The 21,479-nt window shown below is 43.6% G+C and overlaps 1 protein-coding gene across 1 annotated transcript in view; it reads left to right on the forward strand.

Moving 5' to 3' along the window:
* Positions 1-267: 267 nt before the first annotated feature.
* Positions 268-21,479, forward strand: part of LOC147421731 (nodulin MtN21 /EamA-like transporter family protein) — a 58,492-nt gene continuing 37,280 nt past the window's right edge. The window contains exons 1-2 of the mRNA XM_086502775.1: positions 268-1,169; positions 14,104-14,151. Of these exons, the coding sequence (XP_086358901.1) occupies positions 270-1,169; positions 14,104-14,151 (948 nt within the window). The 5' untranslated portion in view covers positions 268-269. The remainder of the gene's footprint in view (positions 1,170-14,103; positions 14,152-21,479) is intronic.

Genomic DNA, 21,479 nt, shown 5'->3' on the forward strand with positions numbered 1-21,479 from the left:
TTTCGAGGTTCCTCCTCCAACATCGTTCAGATGGGGCGGCGGCAGGCTTGCACCCAGCGTCTCTTCCGCTGCCCCCTCTAGGCTATAGCAAGTTCAAATGGGATTAAAGGGTGAGGTCAAAATGGGGACTGCCCGATCTTTTAGGCTAGGTGTCTGTAGTTTTGTGTGCCCAAAATCAAATGCACGTTTGATCCTTTACGTCATAGGGTCATTCTCTGCAGGAGGGAGGCATGGTCTCCGGGACGTGGGGAAGTCACGGCACCTGCTCGATGAGGCTGTTGTACGTAACATCAAGCTCGACCTTTCTACCCGCAGCGCAACCTCCTTCTGCCTTCGCCGTGACCAGTTGCTCTTCCCCGTGCTGTTCTTCAGTGGAGCTCACCTTCCGCTGCTTCAAAAGAAGACGAAGATGGAGTTGCAAGCTCCCTGGTGCCATAACCTGTATGCAAAAGAAGCATAATCGTGGTCAGGAGCTTTCAAAGTTGGAACTTCAAAGAGCTGCATTACGACCCGATGCCACTCTCAGCACCGGAGCTTCTTCCAAGGATACTTCTCAGACTTCTGAGACGGAGCTTCAATGCATCGGAACTGGTCTCGATGTAGAGTGTGTTGTCTCAGAAGCAGATCCCAAGAATTCTGCTTCAGATAGCACTGCATCTGCAAGGTCGAACAGAATGCCCTTCAGTTATGATCAGGAGCAGAGACCAGACATGGAATGCATTGGCACTGGCACAGATGTTGAATGTGTCATTCCTGATACCAATGGAAGTCTTAGTTCAAACACGAAAATTGCTGCAAGAGCTGCTACATTCATGAAAAGCAAGGCAGCTGCCATAGATTTGGCCGGTGACTCATCATCTGAGACCCCCTTTCTGGTGAATGATGATGATAAGCAGCAGCAACTGCAGTTGTCATCTTTCTCCATTCTTAAAGACACCTGGGAGTATCTAGTCCTCATTTCTCCTTTTTTCTTTTGGGGCACAGCGATGGTTGCAATGAAAGGGGTTTTGCCAAAGGCTGGGCCACTTTTTGTTGCAGCCACTCGGCTCATTCCATCAGGTTTCCTTCTAATCGCATTTGCAAGATTTCAAAATCGGAAACAACCATCAGGCCTTAGAGCATGGCTTGCCATTGCCCTCTTTGCTCTTGTGGACGCCTCTTGTTTTCAGGTCCACATTTAACTTGTTGTGGATATGTTTTACTGATCTATTTTTTGGCTAGTTTGCATAGAATTTGACAATATGTCATGTGGGTACCAGTGGTATTTTTTTAAAAGAAAGTGTTAGGTAATAAATGAAAGGTGAGAAGCATAAATGGTGATGTCGTTCCTTTTTCGCATCTTAGTCAGCGGCAACTGAATATATTTGTTCCATGCTCATGTGGCTGTTGTGAAACTTGCTCAGTTACATTCTCTTACATGTTCTAGTAAATTCTTTGTTGGCTCTGATTTTGCAACGTAAGCTTGAGGTAGACACGTGTGGGCACGGGTTTGAGGTGTCTAGGGTTGTAGTGGTAGGACACTTGCCCAGCAAATTCCCAAAGGAGGTAGCAGTAGCAGGAAGCGTAAGTGGAGGCACTAGGAATTCACATGAAATGCATAACTTTAACACCCTCTGTAGCTCATAGTGGACATATGTAGGAAGACCAAGTCAAAGAAGAAGCTACCATAGACACCCCACGAGTATGTCTGCTACTGGATACACCTCAGATTCGCAATTGTCAACTTGTAACCAAAATGAAGATGCCATCTTGAGCACTAGTTGCCTCATAGGAATTTGAACCATAGACCACACTACGTCCAAGAATATTTATTCGTAAACTATGAACACCATGTCCAAGATTCTTGAAGACTATAAACTTTGGAAGATGTCGGGAGTGGCAACGAAAGATGGACGGATACAGCTGAAAACAGCGGCAACAGGTGCACCATCTCAACTATTTGATAGCGGACAACAACAATCTCCAAATGTGGAATCTCTGAGCAACCCCGTCGATGTGATCTCCTAGATGTACAAGGTACGTGTAGTTGGAGAGTCGCCTAGGGCAAGAGAAGGCACAAAAGGTGAGATGTGCAATAATGCGAAGGTAGAGAGGAGGGAGGGCGAGCTCGTACAAAAAGGCTATATATAGAAAAACGTTGTAGAGGAAACACGGAGAGAGAGAGAGAGAGAGAGAGAGAGAGAGAGAGAGAGAGAGAGAGAGCTGCATGTGGTGGGCCTTGGACAGAATGAATTGATTTTCCAGAATGGATTGATTTTCCATTGTGACGAACGGCTTCCCACCTTAAGCAACCACCGTACGTTTAACTACGGTGGTCGCTTAAGGTTTACAGAACCACAAGTGCTCTACTTGCCCATAGTTAATGGGGAACGGGGAACGGCAACATGCAAAAATGCCATTTCCATGTTTAGCTTGCTTGCTTGGATACACCTTATTTCTTTTGTATGCAATGCTTGTGCTTGTGGATGTGCATGTGCTTGGGGTGAGTGCGTTCTGCATGATTGCTTGTGGTTGAGGTGTGTGTGCGTGTATGTTTGCCTCTTCTGCTTGTTTATTGCTTGGTCTTTTTTGACGTGGCACTGTACGGATTTTTGCAATCTGCGCTACTGCTTTTTACTGGCAGATTTTGAATTTAATGCTTTTAGGACTCAAATTGCTTGTGAGTTTAATGCTTTTGGGGCTCTGCTTTTGGCATCCTTTTGTAATCTTTATAAGTGACCCTGGGGGGACTCACTTTGCATCTGGACGCAGAGTCTGAGAGTGAGCACCCGCGGGTCGGCAGTACTTTGCTCAAAGATTAATGTAAAAAGAAATACGGAAAGGGGCACCAGTCTTTGGGGCTAATATCTCTTGGCACGGAACTACGTCGGACCGTGTCGATCTCTTTTGATCTGTGAAGTATTTTGATGTGAATCTCTGTTGTGTCACGGTAGAATCTTGACTTGGGGTGTCCAAGTTTGTTACAGTGGTATTGCAGCACGTTCAATTTCTCTTCTACCGGGAAAACCGATCCCTTTTCTCGCGACACTTATGGATTCCGAAAAGAATCAGTCGACTTCTTTAGCAACCGCTGAGGCGGGAGGAGACAACGAAGAAGATTTAAACGAATTAACAGAAGATGAGTATGGGCCACCATCGGCCTACACAATATGAACTCAAGAGATGCAACGTTGACAACAGGTTGATGAGTGCACTAAGCAGATGCTTAAGCTTGCTAAGATCCTCAGTTTGCAAAATTTTTGTCTCATCAATCTATCGCTGAAGTGTACTGAGTGGCAGAAAGCCACCGAACCACCAATCAAACCGGCAATCAAGAAACCTCCTTCTTTGAGGATGTTTACAGAACAAGAACTTCAAAAGGTGGTTCAGACTGAGATTAGTAAGCTTTTGGACACAGAATAATTCGAAAAAGCAATTGAAAAAGCGCAAGAAGGGGATTGACTACCTTGGTTACTTGGGCCGTCAATCTTCTTTTGCATCTGCAAGAAAGCAGAAGAAGCGTGTGCATTTTGAAGGACTAACCAGTTCTTCTTCTTCCTCTTCTTCTGACAGTGCTTCTAGCTCTTCCGACTCGAGTGAGGAGGATAGAAAGGGCAAAAAGTGAAGCTTTGAGCAAGAAAAAGGCAAAGAAACTCGGATTCTGACCAGTTTCTGATAGCTCTACGGAGTAGTCATCCTCTGATAGTTCGGACTCCGATGACCACATGTTTTATGCGAAGAACAAGTACTTCTATAGAGCCAACCAATGTGACTTCCTCGAAGACGAGCAAGAAACAATGGAATTTAAAGAAGGTGGACAATCGATAAAAGTTGAATCCTTTTCTAGATCGAGATGCTCTGAGGGCTTTGGCCTTTTGATCCAACAATTTGACATAGAGGGCACTACTCAGAGCACTCCAAGATTAGGAGGGTTGCATCTTTTCCCAAAAGAAATGCTCGAACATGGTGGTCCAGTCTTCTTCTGAGGAAAGAAGCTCCAGTCAAGTGGTTGAAATTCAAACGGCTCTTTATTCCTTCTTGGTTGACTTGGGAGTACGAATGGATGTAAGAACCTCGCTTGGAACCATCTTGGGATGACCAAGGGAGATTCTTTGGACGCTTATTGCGAGAGGTTTTGGAACTCTTTTCTACCGACCTCTTCATTTAAGAAGGTCATTTTTAAGGATCAGATTGAGCGGTTTTACTGCGGACTCCCTACAGAGATTCGAGATTACTACCTTGAACAAAAGTCGGATTCTATTCAAGAATTAATGGGTCATGCAAAACGGGGTTTCTCGATACATTCGGGGAATTTGACTTACCCCGTGGTGAATGAGATCTTGACTCAAAGGACCAGACAGACCTCCAACAATGAAAGTAGAAAGAAAAAGAGTTCCCATGAAAAGAAGGATACACGACCCCGACTGACTCTTCGAGAAAGGCTAACTATCTCAAAGAGGGGAAGGGTTTTGGTTGCGGGGAACAAGGGCACATCTTTGCAAAGTGCCCAAAAAAGGCACAACAAGCACAGAGTGAAGTCGGGCAAGAGAGTTCTAGAGCAGCAGAGGAATTGACAGAAAAGGCAAGATGAAAGCATGACTGGTACCAGATTGCATGGGTACTGATCCAAGCCAGATAGATGAAAGTAGAGAACTTTGCCGAGCTTGGGGCAAAGTGACGATCAAGAAGCCCTTATCTTTTTTGATGGAGGAGCCAAGGGCAACTTCATTTCAACTGAATTGGCGGCGTGGCTCTAGATTACACCCGAGAGGATGGGACTTCCAGCAGAGGCAGTTCTAGCGGCGCCCAGACGAGATACAGCTACTACGCCTGTCTTTGGGGTATTTAGGGCACGAGGAGGACTTTTATATCATGCCTTTGGAAGGGTGTCACGCGATGGGCGTTACGGAGTATGCTGGAGAGAGAAGGAGTATATAAGACAGGGAAGGAGAAGGGGGAAGGGGATGAAGCACAACAGAGTGGGTTAGTGGAGAGGAAAGCGAGAGAGTGGTCAACTCTCTCAATTTCTTCTTTCTATATTGATTAGGGAAAAAAGTAAGGGTGGTTTCCCATGGCCACCAGGCCTACATCCCAACAACCTTCCACTTGAAGGTCATGGTGGCCAATAGTGGCATCAATATAGTTAGTCTATACAAAGTTGATGAAGCATCCCCTAGGCTTCATCCTATACTCATAAGTTCTATGCAATTTGTAAATCGCTCCGAGGCTAGGCTCTTCGTGAGAGCATGTGCGGGGTTGTCGTCAGTGTGAACCTTGACAAGCTCGATGCGCTTGCCAGCCAATGCATCTCGTATGACATGGTATCTGACCTCTATGTGTTTCGAATTTGAGTGAAACACCGAATTCTTTGCCAAAGCAATGGCACTCTGACTATCACAATGCAGTACTGGAACCTTGTGAATGTCCAAATCTCCCATTAGACGAGCTAACTATATGGCTTCTTGCTTGCGTCAGACGTAGCAACAGATTTTGCCTTAGTGGTAGATGAAGACGTGCAGTCTTGGAGACACGATCTAGAGTGTAGATAATTCTGGACTCTCGTAGTCCAGAGGAAACTAGTGACAAAAGCGTCTGCCTTCGGTTTCTGGGTGCATAGTCCTGGTCGTTCTTCTTGTATACTTTTTTGGTGTATGAGGGGAGCGGCCCGGCGTGCCGTACTCCACTCCGAAAACAAAAAATGTCCAAGAGATAGCTGCTCCAACAAACATGAACACATAGCCAACTGTGGATATTTTACGATCCACACAACCCTCATAATCCGCATCCGTGTAACCTACAATAGATGCATCGTTGTTTCCGACGCATAAACACTTGCTAGTTGTACCCTTCAAGTATCTGAGGATTTTCTTCACTGCTTCCCAATGCTTCTTGTCAGGGTTTGCCATGTATTTACTAACCACTCCCACTGTATGTGCAATGTTTGGTCTTCAGGCTACCATAGCGTACATCAAACTGCCAACTGCTGAAGTATATGGCAATTTCCTCTTTCTCAGCCATTGTGTTGGAAGAATCTTCCTTGCTAAGTTTGGAGTATGCTTACATTGAGGTACTCAATGACTACCCCCCCTCCATACTAAAACGCTGCAAGACTTTGTACCTTTCTTGAGATAATTCAAGAATTCCATGTTGGGTGTCTCTCTTGATTTGCATACCAAGAAAGTGATTCGCATTTCCCAAATCTTTCATGAAGAACTAAGTGTTTAGCATCTTTTTCAACTGATTGATCTCATCAATTGATTTGCCTGCCATCAGCATATAATCTACATACAAGATCAAGGTGATTAAATAACCATCGTTCAAGCTCTTTGTGTATAAGCAATGATCCTCTTGACTTCTTATGTAACCCTGAGACTGCATGAATTTGTCGAATTTTTGATACCATTGCCTTGAACCTTGCTTGAGGCCATAGAGTGCCTTTTTAAGTCTACCTACCAATTCTGGCCTAGTTGGCTTTTGGCTTTCACATACGAAACCCTCTGGTTGTTTCATGTAGACATCTTCATCTAGATCCCCGTGAAGAAATGCTGTGTTCTCGTCAATTTGGACAAGTTCCATGTCTTGGATAGCAACCAAGCCCAGCATGGTACTTTTGCCTTTGCTAGAATTATCCTTTTGTATGTTTTTCTAATCTCTTAGGAAACTGCGACAATCCTTTTTGTAATGGCCCTTTTTGTGGCAATAGTAAGACTCGACATTTCTGGTACTACGGTCTCTACTTGAGTTCGTGTGTCTGCTAGGACTACGAGGATTTCGCTCTCTACTTTTGCTTTTGTATTTGTTCCTGTCACGGCCTCTTGCCTTCGTTGAACTACCAACTATATATGCATCTCCATGACTAGCACCTTCGAGAGATTTACGTCGAATTTCTTCAGTGAGCAACGTATCTGTGACAACATTGAATACTAACTTTCCATTCAGAGCCGAATTGCTAATGGCTGTGCAAAAGATGTCCCATGAACTGGGTAGAGAGCATAACAAGAATATAGACTTGAGTTTGTCGTCAAACTCCTTAAAGCCTTGAGATGTCAACTGACTGAACAAGGAGTTGACCTCATTTAAGTGACCAGAAACTGTGCTACCTTCTTTTATGTTGAGCTTCATAAGCTTTTTCATGAGAAAAACTTTGTTGGATGCACTTTTGCTCTCCCATGCTGAACATAAGCTATCCCAAAGTTCCTTGGTTGTTGTCTTCCCTATGATAGTGAAGAACATTGACTCGGCTAGATGTAGACGTATCGTAGCCATGGCTCTCGCATTCAAAAGCTCCCTCCGAGCTTGCGTATAGTCATCAGGCCTTTGTTTGTCGAAACATCTTTCAGACACTCTTTCCACATGGTGAAGTTGCTGCCATTGAACTCGCGAATGAAATTCTTCCATTTTCCTGAAGAAGAAACAATTGCTGACAAGAGGGTTTGAGAGGTGTCAAACTATGGTGAGAAGCTGTAGAAATTTGGGCAGTCTCCTTTGTACGATGGGTCAAAACTCAACTCAAAATATGCATAAATGTGTCAACTTCACTAACTGGGCATTGACTGCACAAAACCATTGTTGTGTGGCAGCCAACTCGGCGTCAAGAGCACAAAAAACCTTCCAGATACATATCCTATGGCGAGGGTACCGTAAAGGGAAACTCCAACTACCTGTATCACCGAAGGTGTCTTGACATTCGAGCACACCCAAGCTCAAAGAAAACCTCACGCTATCGAGCCTTCAAAGGCTAATGCAAACACAAACGGACTAGCCATAGTCTCAGAAAGGGCTCTTTCGGTCCGAGTCTCAGAAACGGCCGAGAAAAACTGTCAAAATAGCCAAAAATGGCTCCACACGTAGTATAGTGAGCAATGTTCGCAACTCAACGTACATGAGTAAACCGCGCTCAAACTGACGCTAAGAACTGCTGCATGCAGTAAAAGTGATCCCTGCGAGGATATGTGCTCTCAAAAGAGCTCAGGTAGCACTAGGTGTGCTCACAGCAAAAGCAAAATGCATTTGTGAACGCATCTGTCCGCAGAGAATCTGCTGTCGAAATGATTGCCAAATTGTCTGTGAAAGCGTTGTGTCTGGTAATTTGGAGAATCTGTGTGTGAACAGGGTGAAAACCCCCCTGTAACCTGTAACTTGCGTGTCGGTGTCGCCATGTGCCGATTTCTGCCGACGGACAGAAATGCGCTAGTCGAATAGCCGCCAAAGGTGTCGTAACCGTACCGTACAGCGCGATTGATGCGCTCGGTGCCGATGCCGGGTCACTCCTCTATGCTAGAGGTACCTCACCTGTGTGTGTGGCAAGTACAAGTGTCGATCGCCGAAAAATGTCGTCCGCGTGAAACCGGTGTTGGGTCAGATATCAAGAAATTCGCCGCAGGTGCCTAAACGGGAGACGGTGTCGAAACGGCTCTAATCGCCGATGTCGAAGTCGTGTTGTGTCGCCGGACGGGAGTGGCTAGCCGAATAGCCGTAGACGATGCTTGAAGCTGCCGTCGACGCTCTCTCTCTCTCTTTCTCAATGCCTGAGATCGAGTTGATGTCAAAGGTCGAGAAGTGCACACACACTGTGTGTGTTGAAATTGGAGAGTCTAGAGCCGATGTCGAAGAAACTGTGGAGTCTCTGCTCTGCTCTCTCTCTCTCTCGCGATGCCCAAGAGTGGTGTCGAAGTCGAAACTGTAGGTCCCAACTTTTCCTTTCTTATTTAGAGTTGCTGCACACACAGATGTAGCTGGGACCGAGGATCGAGTCGCCTATTCTCTGATACCAATTGATGGGCGCTATGGAGTGGGCATGAGAGGGAAGGAGTGTACAAGAGAGGGAAGGAGAAGGGGGAAGGGGATGAAGCACATCACAGTGGGTTAGTGGAGAGGAAAGTGAGAGAGTGGTCAACTCTCTCACTTTCTCTCCCTATATTTATTAGGAAAAAAAGTAAGTAAGGGTGGTTTCCCATGGCCACTTGGCCTATACCCCAACATGATGTCCTCCTAGGAGTCCCTTGGTACCATAAGAACAACGTCATGGTCGATATGTAAAATTGAAGGGCGAGTCCATCCCTATTGTAATGGCTTCGGCCATTTCCAAATAAATGAAATCGAGTCTCTTTGTTTACTCAAACTATTTGAAAGAGTTGAATGATGAACAGAGAATCAACATGTCTTAACTTGACAAAGAACGCCAAGATTTTCTCCACAAACATGCTGGCTGTTTCTCTGAAGGCCTGCCAGGCGAGTTACCCCTATCTCGTCCTGAGGATCACACTATTGATCTGATTCCTGGAAGCACATCACCGAACCGGCCACCTTACCGAGTTAGCCGAGCCCAGAATGAAGAGATCATGAACCAAGTGAAAGTCCCTCCTGAAAAGGGTCTTATCCAGTCGAGTACTTCACCCTACTGCTCTCCGGTATTGTGTGGTATTAAAGAAAAACGTATCTTGGAGAATGTGCATTGATCACAGAGCTCGCAATAAAAGCACTATCAAGAATAGATTTTCGATTCCAAGGATCGATGATACTTTTGACCGACTTCAGGGATCCTCTTGTTTCAGTAGGATTGATTTGAAAAGCGGATATCATCAGATCAAAATGGCTGCGGGCGATGTCTACATGACAGCCTTTCGTACAAGTTTTAGTTTCTATGAATTTTTGGTGATGCCGTTTGGCCTTACCAATGCTCCAACAACTTTCAACCGAATGATGGATAGGATTTTTCGAGAGTATCGATCTTTTGTCGGCACTTTCTTTGATGACATTATAATCTTCTCCAAGGATGAGGCAGAACATTGACACCATGTGCTACAGGTCTTTCAGGCGTTGCGTGATCACAAAGTAGTTATCAATGCCAAAAAGAGTGAATTTTTCTTGTCGAAAATACACTTTCCACAGTTTCTATTCAGGGTGTGTCTTTCGACAACATGAAGAACCAGTATGCGGATTCCGAGTTTGGTAAGCAATGGTTGCAGGCTCTTGCTTCCCAAGGGCCAAGCAACTATCTCATTCGTAATGGATTGTTGTATTTTCGTCAACATCTATGTGTGTTGCTCTCTCTCAGGCCAACCATGCATGATGCACATGATTCTCTCACGGGTGGGCACAGAGGAATGAACACCACTTTGGAAAAAATAGAAAGATTCTTTTATTCGCCTAAAATGCGAAAAGATGTGTTTCGTTATGTCACACAGTGTACTATATGTCAAAAGGTAAAAGCGCCTCAAGGTAAGCAGCAAGGCCTCTTGCTTCTGTTGCCTATTCCTGATGGACCTTTTCAAGATATTTCCATGGATTTTGTGACTACCCTTCCACCTAGTTTGCATTCAAGGAACACTCAATGTTTGACAATTGTTGATCGTTTCAACAAGTTTTGTAGGTTGATCCTTGTAAGGTCACAATCACCGCACAAGATGTGGCACGGTTGTTCATAAAGCATTTGTACCCCCTCTGTGGTTTGCCAAAATTGATTGTTTTCGATCAGGATGTTAAGTTCACGTTCAATTTTTGGCGCGTACTCTTTGAAAATTTTGGCACTAAGTTGAATTTTTCATCAGCTTTTCATCCACAATCAGATGGTTAGACAGAGATTTACAATCAGTTGGCTTTTGATGTTTTAAAGTCATATGTGCATGATCAACAGTCTCATTGAGAGCTCTATCTCCCATTGGTTCAAGGTTATTTGAATGACTCTTATTCCTCTGCCATTGGTCGAACTCCGTATGAGGCAGCTTTTGGCCGTTCGTTCCAGTCACTTTTGACTTGCTCGGTCAGTCAAATGCCTGATGCCAATGCTGAAAGTCAATCATTGGATGAGATTTCTGAGAGTGTGAAGCTTCGGCTAAGCAAGGCTCAGGAATCTTATTCACGGCAGGCTAATAAGCATCATCAGGATGTTTCGATCAAGGAAGGAGATTGGGTGTATTTAAGAATCATGAAGCGTCTTAAGTAAGTTGGAAAGAAGTGTCCAAAGTTGTCTTTTCGAATGTATGGTCCTTTTCCTATCCTTAAAAAGATAAATGAGGTTTCGATGAAATTACAATTGCCTAACTTATGGTCAATGCACAACGTTTTCCATGTTTCTTGGTTGAAAGTGTTTTAGGGCACACCTCCGAAGGACATTTCCGAAGAAGAAGAACTGGAGATCATTGATGAAGCAGAAGTCATGGAGCCGGAGCAAGTGTTGTTGCATCGGGTTTCGACATTGTTCAAAGAAGCAAGTGAGACAGTACTTTTTGAAGTTCAAAGATCGAGGAACCTACGAAGCAGTGTGGGTAGACGAAGAGTTTTTCACAGATTTCCCAGAGTTGTTGGCAGACCACAAGGAAGCCATGCAGCTCGGTACGAGTACCTCATTTTAAAAAGGAGGGGATGTCACGTGCACATCTAACCCTATGTGCATGTGGACAAGCTACTTCATGACAAGGGTTTAGTTAGCCTAGCTTAGGAAGTGTTCTGGCACTTTTGTGAGTCTATTCGCAGATCATGCATGCCCAGGCACTTAGAGTAGATGCATATTCTTTTGTTGCACACAACATGATCTTCAGCATTATCATTAGAATCCATCAGGAGCATTTTCCAGTGCACAGAACCTATTTTCCCTAATTTAGCCATTTTTCACTTATTATTTTAAGTGACTTTTGTTGGGAACTGGGTAGTGCAATTGAGCCAAGCAAATATAAAAGAAAACCTAGCGCTAGTGGAATCTGGTAGAAGAGGAAGGAGAGCACAGGCACCGAGTGCAGCAGGTCCTCTGGAAAGCTTCTCAAGCAAGAACCCTCCCAGAAACCTTGGCGTTTTCAGCCTTAACGTTGGCGTCTTCAGCCCTGGACTATCAACGTTTTCAAGCAAGCCAATCAGTGATTCAAAGCCAGCAGGTTAGCGTTTTTCCAAGCCAGCCACCAGCGTTTTTCAGCCAGCAAAACAGCGTTTTTCAGCCAGCCAATCAGCGTTTTTGCACAACATGAAGATCAACGTTTCAGCAACATAGACAGCAACAGATTCAGCAATTCCAACAGTTAGAGAAACAGCCAGCAAATAGCAATTTCAGCCATACATCGTGGCCGCTCTCGTCGTCGCTGTCGTCTCCAAACTTAGATCCACATTGCATCATAGCCTCACGAACTTGCATCAGCATCTTGTACCAGATTTGTGCAATCAATAGCATAGACCTCTCTCGCCATCGAGAGAGGGGCCCTTGGAGGAGGGTTTGACAGCTTGTCTGGTGTCGTATTCTTCTCTCTCTATCTCTCATTCTCAGCACCTTCATTCACAGTGTTTATCCACTTTGTTTGTGATCACTTGCACTTATCATTAAAGGAACGGAAGGCTCTCCCTTCCGTAAGTAAAAGGAACCTTGAGCACAGTTCGGAGCACTCATCTTGAGCAAAGTTCAACATTCACTTCCGTTGCACCTTACACGAAATGTGCTCAAGATGAGTGCTCCGAGACATCAGGATGGGCGCGTGCAATTATGTCTAGCCAGTGTGAACATGACCCTTTGGTTATGAAGTCCTTTAAATAGGACATGAGCCTCATTTCTGAGACATCTTGTGTGATCACCACACTTGGACTCTTGGCCCTTGGCTTGGCTTGTGCCATGTCATGTGTGCAGGATTGGATCTGGCAAGGGACTAATAGGCTAGCTTGTTGGCCACAGGCTCCCTGAACCAATATTGGCTCTATGGTTGGGAGGCGAGCCTGATGTTCACTCTCTACGCTCGGTTATGTGTAACTATCGCTTGCGTCATGTGACATGTCAAGTGTGCAAGATGGATCGGGCGAGGGACTAACATATAGCCTGGCAACCAAATGCATGCATATGTTTGGGTAAAAGGGTCAGAGCGGAAGGGTGAAGAGATGGAGATCTCTTCAAGTGCTCTAGTCTCTCAACTTGTAGGTTTTTGATAAGCTTGAAGTGTGAATGTAGTTTGGACGAGTGCAAGATGAGGCCCGTGGTCTTGATTTTTAGGCATGGAATGGCGAGGTTGATTTGTCATACCAAGAACACCTCACATTATAAAGTCATGTTAGAACATAAATAAATAATGGAAAATAAGGTAGAGGAGGCGTACAATGTAAATGCCGTGCAACAATTGTTGGCCGGCCCGAAGGGCCTATGCACATGAAAAGCAAACATAGGCATGATGGTGGGTGCATCTGGAATGATGATGGAGGACAACCTAAAAACAAGGGCCTATACACAAGAATTAGAAAACATAGAAATCAAGGTAAATGCTTGATACTTTCTTGCCTCTTATGCTTGGTCGAATAGATTTTCGTAAAGTCTCTTGAATAAGAGCTCTTGGATTATTGGTAGGCTTTTATTTTCAATGTTTATGACAATTTGTAGATATTTGTCGTCTTAAAGGTCCTTTTCTTGAAGGTTCACTTACAAATTAAATATTGGGGACTCGTCTAGAAATTTCCTGTAGTTCCAGGCTTTTGCTATGTGTCAAACAAAGCAATTACTTACAGGTCTATTATTATTTATGTAATCAAAGTAATGTAAGTTTATCTTTGTGTCTTGCCATTAAGTGCAATAGATAACCATGTCAGTGTCATAAGATTCATAAAAAATAGGAGAGATCATTAGCCCCATGTGTCTCAAGTTGCTTACCTTGGGGTAATACTTTTTTAGACACTCTGCATTGTCTCTAACTTGTTCGTGTCTAGTTGTTTTTCTTTACTTTATCATAGCATATTACTTTTCCTTTGGACTCTATGTAAGGGGGAACAGGGAAAACTCAATTATCTTATATTGACTTTGGTTAGGTTGGCTGCTCAGCGATCATTCTGAAGCATTGTATTGTTATCCCACTTGCCAACCTGGCTTAATGAGTATGACCATGACCTGTTCGAACTCACATGAGCTAATGCAGTGCGATGAGATAGTATGAACGAGTGCAACAGACATCCTTAGGAGAGTTTTGGGCAGGAGTACCGACTAAAGCTACACCACATGAAACCACAAGGCTATTGTGGAGATTCCTAATTTTTCTGTTTGGAAAAAGGGTGCTAAGCAACATTTCTGGTCAACTGCTTTCTGGGTGTCAACTGTTGGCTTTTACATATTATGTTATCAAGCTGATTTTTAGTTTTAAGCTTCAGTAACTCTCCTAAATAATGCAGGGTTTTTTGGCTGAGGGGTTGAAAAGAACAAGTGCTGGCCTTGGCAGTGTAAGCATAGTTTGCCTTTCATTATGGTCAATGTTTACTGTATTTTATGTGGGCATTTTGCAATTTTAGCAGCATAACAATGCATTGTGCATCACTGTTCATTAATTGTGCAGAAGAGTGACAAATAGTTTGCTGGTCATCTACGATAGCGATTGATATTCAGGTTTTCAAGTTTGAATTACAAAACAGGGCAACATGGCAATCTCAATAAAGCTTTGATTAAATCTTATTTGCCATAGACTCTCTCACACACGTACAGATCGAGCAATATTGAACGAGGGTTAATGAAGGTCGGTCTAATCAAACGAAGGCTTTTGATTATCCTATGTACACACACACACACACACACACAAAATTGAATACAGTGCAAGATGACAAGGGGAAGAAAGTAAATATGGGGAAATTTATACAATAAGTAGGATAATCAGGGACCCAATCAAATGAGCTAATGATGTCCAATTAGAACACACTTTAACTCGATCGCAACTTGAGAAATGCAATGCACACACAGTAATTAGGGCTTGCAATGGCAAATGTTTTTGCAAGCAATTTATTGATGCAAAGTAGAGAGAAATTGGAAAAATTTAAGTGCTTAATCAATGACCATGCACACAATTAATCTATTGCTTAATTTAACTCAAATTGAGAAGAGTGGCTCAAGGCATAAAACAAAGAACATAGCTTACAAACTTGAGTAGTTAGGCAAGAGAATTAGTATGTGAGAGGCTTATAAAAATAGAGCTAATGAGAGAGAGGGTAGTGAAAGATACTAATTAGGATCTAGCAGTGATTACGAAATGGTAGTCGCCCTAGGGCTCTGATACCCATTGTTTGTATTAGGGAGGACACGCGAGTAGCATTCATAATGACAAAGAGAGGAAAGCTTTTATTAACTCGAAAAGTGTGTGCATAGTAGTAGCCTCTTATATAGGCATATGATTTGACATCAAGAGGTACATCATGTTGTGTTACATCAGCCAAAGGATCATCATCCTAGGTGGAGAAAGCATATGGCTATTGCATAGTACATGGTGACTGGGTTGCAAAGGAGGCTAAAGGGGATTCACACGAGGCAAAAGCTGGCTGGCCCTATCAGATCTTGCATTTTGAAATTTGTAGACCTATCTGGCTGAGATCTGGGATTCTTTGGCTGTTGGTTATGGCTGATTGTAGCTTTTTCTTGTTACCATATATACATGTGGTAGTGATGTGTGTGAGCACATTTAGGACCGCCGGGGCATTTTTCCCCTCACTAGGAGGTTTTTTCCCCGGTGCATTGTATATACGCCCATCATTCTAGGGCTATCTATTTTTCCATTGCAAACTAAGTAATACACTCTCTGTTGTGTACCTTGAGCTTCCTTTGTCTTCTCCAAGCTGTGTGTGTTTTGCTGCAACCCTAATTCCAACAATTGGTATCGGAGCAAGTTGCGTCCTCCAGGGCATAGTCGCCAGCAGCTTCAGCACACGTCTGCTCACTTTCTCCAATTTCAGTGAGCATTGGCGAGCGTTCGTCTCCACTACAGGCAGTACTGCGCAAGCTATTTCGTCATTTGTGCAGAAATTCTGTTAGTGTCGTTTTCTGTATAATAGGTCCCTTACGGTCTTCCACGGTTTGTGCTATATAGCACATATTGTTCTCGCTTTCCTTCTCCTCTTTTCGGGAAGTTTTCACATCAGGTCTATCATATACCATGGCTGACAACAACACAAATGTGTTAAAGATGTTTGCTGCTGAGGACAGATTGGATGGGGACAATTACCCTATGTGGGCTTATGCAACATGTTCGTGTGTTGAAGGGCGTTTGCAACATTGTGCAGGACATTGATGTACGTCCTGGTTCTGAGGATACAGGCGATGTTGAGGGCGTTGCAGGTCTTGCTGCAAGGATTGTTGTTGTTAGAGCTCGTTGGGATGTAAAAGATGCACATGCTCATGCATTGATTGCGTTGTCTGTGAAGCGCACTATTACTCCCCATATTCGTCAACAAAATCTACAAAATAGGCTTGGGATATTGTGGTTGGTCAAGTCGCAATGAGACAATAATTGCATTGCTGCGTAAAGAGTGGAGTCGAAGATTATGCATGAGGAAGATGATATGAGCACTTTCCTTGCTGATGTCAAGGATATCAATGAGCAACTTATTTCTGCAAGTGAAGTCATTTCAGACAGTTCCCTTGTGCAGATTGTTCTTGATGCCTTGCCAGATTCTTACTAGACTTTTGCTAGTTCTTCGAGAGTTATGACCCAAGGAAATCTTGAAGTTGTCAAGTTTGATGCATTGTGCACATTGCTGTTACATTTCACTTTCCAGAAAAAATAGGACTAGGTAGCGTGCAGTTGAACAGGCTTTTATTGCTGCTCAAAGAAAAGGTGGTAACAACAATGCAACCACTTATGGTTCTTCTGCGAGTGGAAAAACACATGTTCCTAATGCTTCTGTTGGTAGCAATTCGTTTGCAAATTCTGGTGATAAGGACAAAAAGAAGATGCGTTGTCATTATTGTAAAGCTAATGATTACTTGATCAAGCAGTGTCCCAAGTTGAAGGCAAAAGAGGCTAAGAAGAAAGAGGTTGGTTCCACTACTAATGCTAGTTACACCACAAATGAAGCTATTGTTGAGTCTTGTGAAAGGAGATTGTGATGCAAATGTTGATGCAGAATGGGCTTTTAGTGCAGAGTGCACTTATAATCTTGCTGTTCATGATGCATGCATGTCAGTTGTTGCAGATTCACATGTGTGGTATTTTGACAGTGGTGCTACAAAGCACATTACCTCACATCGTGATTTGTTCACCTCTCTTGACCTGTCCCTCATGGAAATTTAGTTACTTGTGCCAACAATGTCTCTTATTCGGTTTAGGGAGTTGGAAAGATTGTGCTTATTACTGCAAATGGTAGTTCTTTCACACCTGTTGGTGCACTTTATGTACGTGGGATCAAGAAGAATCTTTTGTCTGTATCTGCACTTGCTAGACTTGGTCTTGTAGTCAAATTTGTGGATGACAGATGTACAGTACGTGATCTCAGTTTCGGTGATGAAATTGTTGCATTTGGTATTTTATGTCGTGGGCTGTATAAGCTCACTTTGTATGAAAAGTGTGGGCAGAATTTTACAAATGTAGTTGTGGATTCTAAGGCTATTTTAGATGCAAAACTTTGGCATGCACGTTTTGATTATTTGAATTTTGCGAATTTGTTGCGTTTGTAGAAATCTGATATGGTTGCTTCTTGCCGCCTCTTGAAGCACCTGTCTAACATGTTTGTGAAGACTGTATTGGGTAAGATGCAGCGTTCGAAGTTTCCAAAAGATGGTTCAATTAGGGTCACATGCAGGTTGCAGCTTCTGCATGGTGATGTTTGTGGGCCCATGCAAACTCCATCCTTCGGCAATTCACTTTACTTCATTGATGATTACTCCAGGTGTGCGTGGGTATTTCTGTAAAGCGAAGTCCGAAGTATTTATATGCTTCAAACAATTTTTGGCTATGGTTGAAAATGTCTCGAAATGTACTTTGGGCAGCCTGTGTTCCGATCGAGGGGAGGAGTATATGTTTCATGAATTCAATGCATTTCTAGCTAGTCGTGGGATGAAACACAAATGTATAGGGCCGTATACACCTCAACAAAATGGTGTTATTGAGAGGAAAAACAGGTTTCTTATGGAAATGGCACGATGTATGGTCAAAAGTCAAGCTTTATCAGATTCGTTTTGGCTTGAGGCTATTATGTGTGCTACTTATGTACTTAACAGGTGTCCTAGGAAAGCTTTGCAGTAAATTTAGTTGTTCTGGATTTATTGAAGTCTTACATCTCTGATCAAAAGACTCAATGGGAATTTTTTTTGCCTTCGGTGGAATTTGCCTACAACAACACGGTTTACTCTTCGACGGGGAAGGCGCCATTTGAGATAATTGAAGGTGCTCCGAAGGTTCCACCCTTTTTTAGCACTAAAGACAAGAATTTTGAAATTTGGAGCCGACCAGGACACGAGGGACTTGGGACACTGCTTTTGCCAAGGTCCGGGAGGCTTTAGAGAAATCTCAAGAACGACTTAAGAATGTAGCAGATGGACATCGACGAGATTTGAAATTAAAGGAAGACGATTGGGTGCTCTTATGTTTTGAGAAGGCACGCCTAAGGAAACGAAAAGGAAAGGAGCGGCTTTTTCCAAACTTAGCATGAGGTGTTATGGTCCTTTCCAGATTAAAGAAAAGATAAATGATGTCTCCTTTCGAGTCGAGCTGCCCGGTACTTGGAAGATTCACAATGCATTCCATGTGAGTCTCTTGAAACCTTTTAAAGGTGATGTGCCAGTTGATGGGGAGCCTGATGAGCAACCCAAAGTGGAAGAAAGCGAGGAGATATTCGTTCCATAACAGATTTTGGCACACAAGGAAAGAAAGATGAAAGGTAAAGTGATTCGGCTGTTCTTGGTGAAATTCAAGAACTATCAGGCATTGGATGTGAAGTGGATGGAGGAGGCGGACCTAGCAGATACTTCCTAGGTTATAGGGTTCTACATGCTTTAGCCAAATCGACCTGAAAAGTGGCTATCATCAAATCAGGATCGCTCCTAGAGATGTATACAAGACCGTCTTTAGGATGTCCTTTGGATTGTATGAGTATTTGGTGATGCCTTTTGGTCTCACTAATGCTCTTGCAACGTTCAATAGGATGATGGACAGGATTTTTAAAGAGTACCTGTCATTTGTGAACACCTTTTTCAACGACATCATTGTATTCTCCAAGAGTGAGACAGAGCACAAACACCATCTATCACAGGTTTTCGAGGCTCTACGCCAACATAGATGTCCTCTAAGTTGGTAAACTTCTTCTGTCTCTTTTGTTGAGGTTTAGACCCCCTTCTGTCCTTTAGGCCATGCCACATCATCACTTTGTGACATCAAGCCCTATTGCAGGTTGTCTGTTCGATGGATGGTACTCTGTAGGAGGTCGACTCTGAGGAGACATGTCCGGATAGATTCGAGATCTGATTGCTGCCCGGTTCTGAGAGCAGGTTTGCTACGGACGAGATCACCACTTGATTCACCCTTTTCCGTTGCACCTTTGACATACTATCAAATAATCAGACACAACGAGCTCTCGAGGCGCATTGATAATCTCTGCGAGTTTTTGGTGCTAAAATTTCACAACAAAAAGAGACGGTTTGTTGTTTGTCACTCGTTTGGAGTTGATCTTAGTTGTAGTGGACAGATGGGCATATTTGAAGGTTTCCCTTCATCTACCTCGACCTAGCCTTGTCACATGTCCAGACTCTCTGATGATATGGAGAGAGGTGACGGTGTAACTCGGTCCATGATAAAGAAGTAACTTGAGGAAGTTAATGATGGAGCCTTTGTCAATGAGGAGTGGGGAGATTGATCCTAGTTCTACTCCGGCGTAGGTGATAAACCAATCAAGATACCTACCCTTCCTACCTTTCCCACGGATCAACAATTGAATGGCAACAAGTATGCCATTTGGAAAGCGACCGTCGACGGTCTTCGACTCTTACAAGCCTCGAGGCTTTGTTACCAACAACTTGCTAAAGCCAAGGGATCTTGCGGGAGCATGCCAATGCTCGAATTCGATCATTTATTGTCCTCAATAAGACACTATCTCTCATCAATCACATCCGATTGATGAAGGACGCGAAGCAGATTTTGGATCGGCTTTTATGATCGAGTTTCTCCCATGATGCAGATAGCTTTGGAGGTGCAATTGAGGAACCGTGGTTACGAAGCACTCACCCATGCGGGATCACATCAATAAGATGCACGAACTCCAGCAAGAGATATTGCATGTGGGAAAACTGATCAATTCACAGGACATGGCCCAGTTACCTCCTCAATATTCCAATTTCTATTCTTTGCTTATTATGAGTGCCACGCTGAATACTATTTCTTGGGACGAGATTGTTCCAATGATGTTGGACCAAGAGGAGCAGTTCACTATGGGAAAAAAGCCAGGCTCCGAATCCTTGCCCGGTTCTTCCAACAACAAGAAGCAGAAGGGTAAGAAGAAAAGCAACAACAATCCAGAGAAGAGAGATGCTGAAAAGGAAGCCTTGAAGGAAGATTGGCATTGCAATTATTGTGGGAAAAAAAGGCCATTATTGACGGAAGTGTTCAAAGCGGGTTGGAGATGATTCAACTTCTACGGTTGCGGTACAGTCACTGGCCTTTGTTCATTTGGAAATTATTCCCTTAGCTCTTTGGAACTCTCTTAGTCATTATCTATCGTTCTTTTCGTTCTCTGATGATGCCATGCCAGTCGTGATGACATCTTCTTCATATTCTTCTGTTAACAATGCAGAAGTGAAAATTCTCTTGAATTTTATTCACTTCTTAGGTGCTTTTGTGTGCAACAAAAGAGTAGACCACCATGTCTGTGCATTTCCTTTCAGATAAGACGTCGCCCTTGGTACCTTGGAGCGTTCCGAGAAACAACCTCCCGAAAAGGCAATGTCAAACTGTTGTATGAATTCAAGGGCTCGATGGGTGTCCTGATAGCCTGAAAACATGTCAGACTTGAGTGCTTGACCCATCCATGAACTCCTTGGGTGACTGGCTCTTCTTTCTCTTTTTCTCACTGTCAGAATGTCACGATTGTGACTGTGTTACAGTATTACATCTACTCCTAGTTGCAGATACGCAAAGTGCCAAGCCAAGGAGGACCCCCGAAAAGGCAATGTCAAACTGTTGTATGAATTCAAGGGCTCGATGGGTGTCCTGATAGCCTGAAAACATGTCAGACTTGACTGCTTGACCCATCCATGAACTCCTTGGGTGACTGGCTCTTCTTTCTCTTTTTCTCACTGTCAGAATGTCATGATTGTGACTATGTTACAGTATTACATCTACTCCTAGTTGCAGATACGCAAAGTGCCAAGCCAAGGAGGACCCCTACGCTTCGATGGTCAGGACCTTTCACTCAAGAGACATGCGTCTTCGCCAAAAGCCACACTCCTTCGACGATTGGTCACACCCCCTCGCTCTACGGTTGCGACTCTTCGTCCAATGGTTGCAGCTCTTCGTCGAAAGGATGTGTCTTTGCGTCTAAAGTCATTCTCTTCACCATGAGACACGTCTTTTCATTTGTGTCTCTTCGTCTCCTATATAAGGAGCCTATTGTACTTAGTTTTCAAGCATTCATTCAATCAATCAAACATCATTGTTCTCATCTCTCGAGTCTCAATTTAATCTTAAGTATGAAGTTTTAATCTTATGTATAGGATTAGCATCACTAATCCTCATAGTGGTATTAGAGCAAATTTTTTCCCGAGAGCCGAAGGTTGTGAGCCTCTCACCCTCGCCGCATAT

This window comes from Adiantum capillus-veneris, chromosome 27 (genome assembly GCF_014529385.1).
Source record: "Adiantum capillus-veneris isolate H3 chromosome 27, ASM1452938v2, whole genome shotgun sequence".
NCBI lineage: Eukaryota > Viridiplantae > Streptophyta > Polypodiopsida > Polypodiales > Pteridaceae > Adiantum > Adiantum capillus-veneris.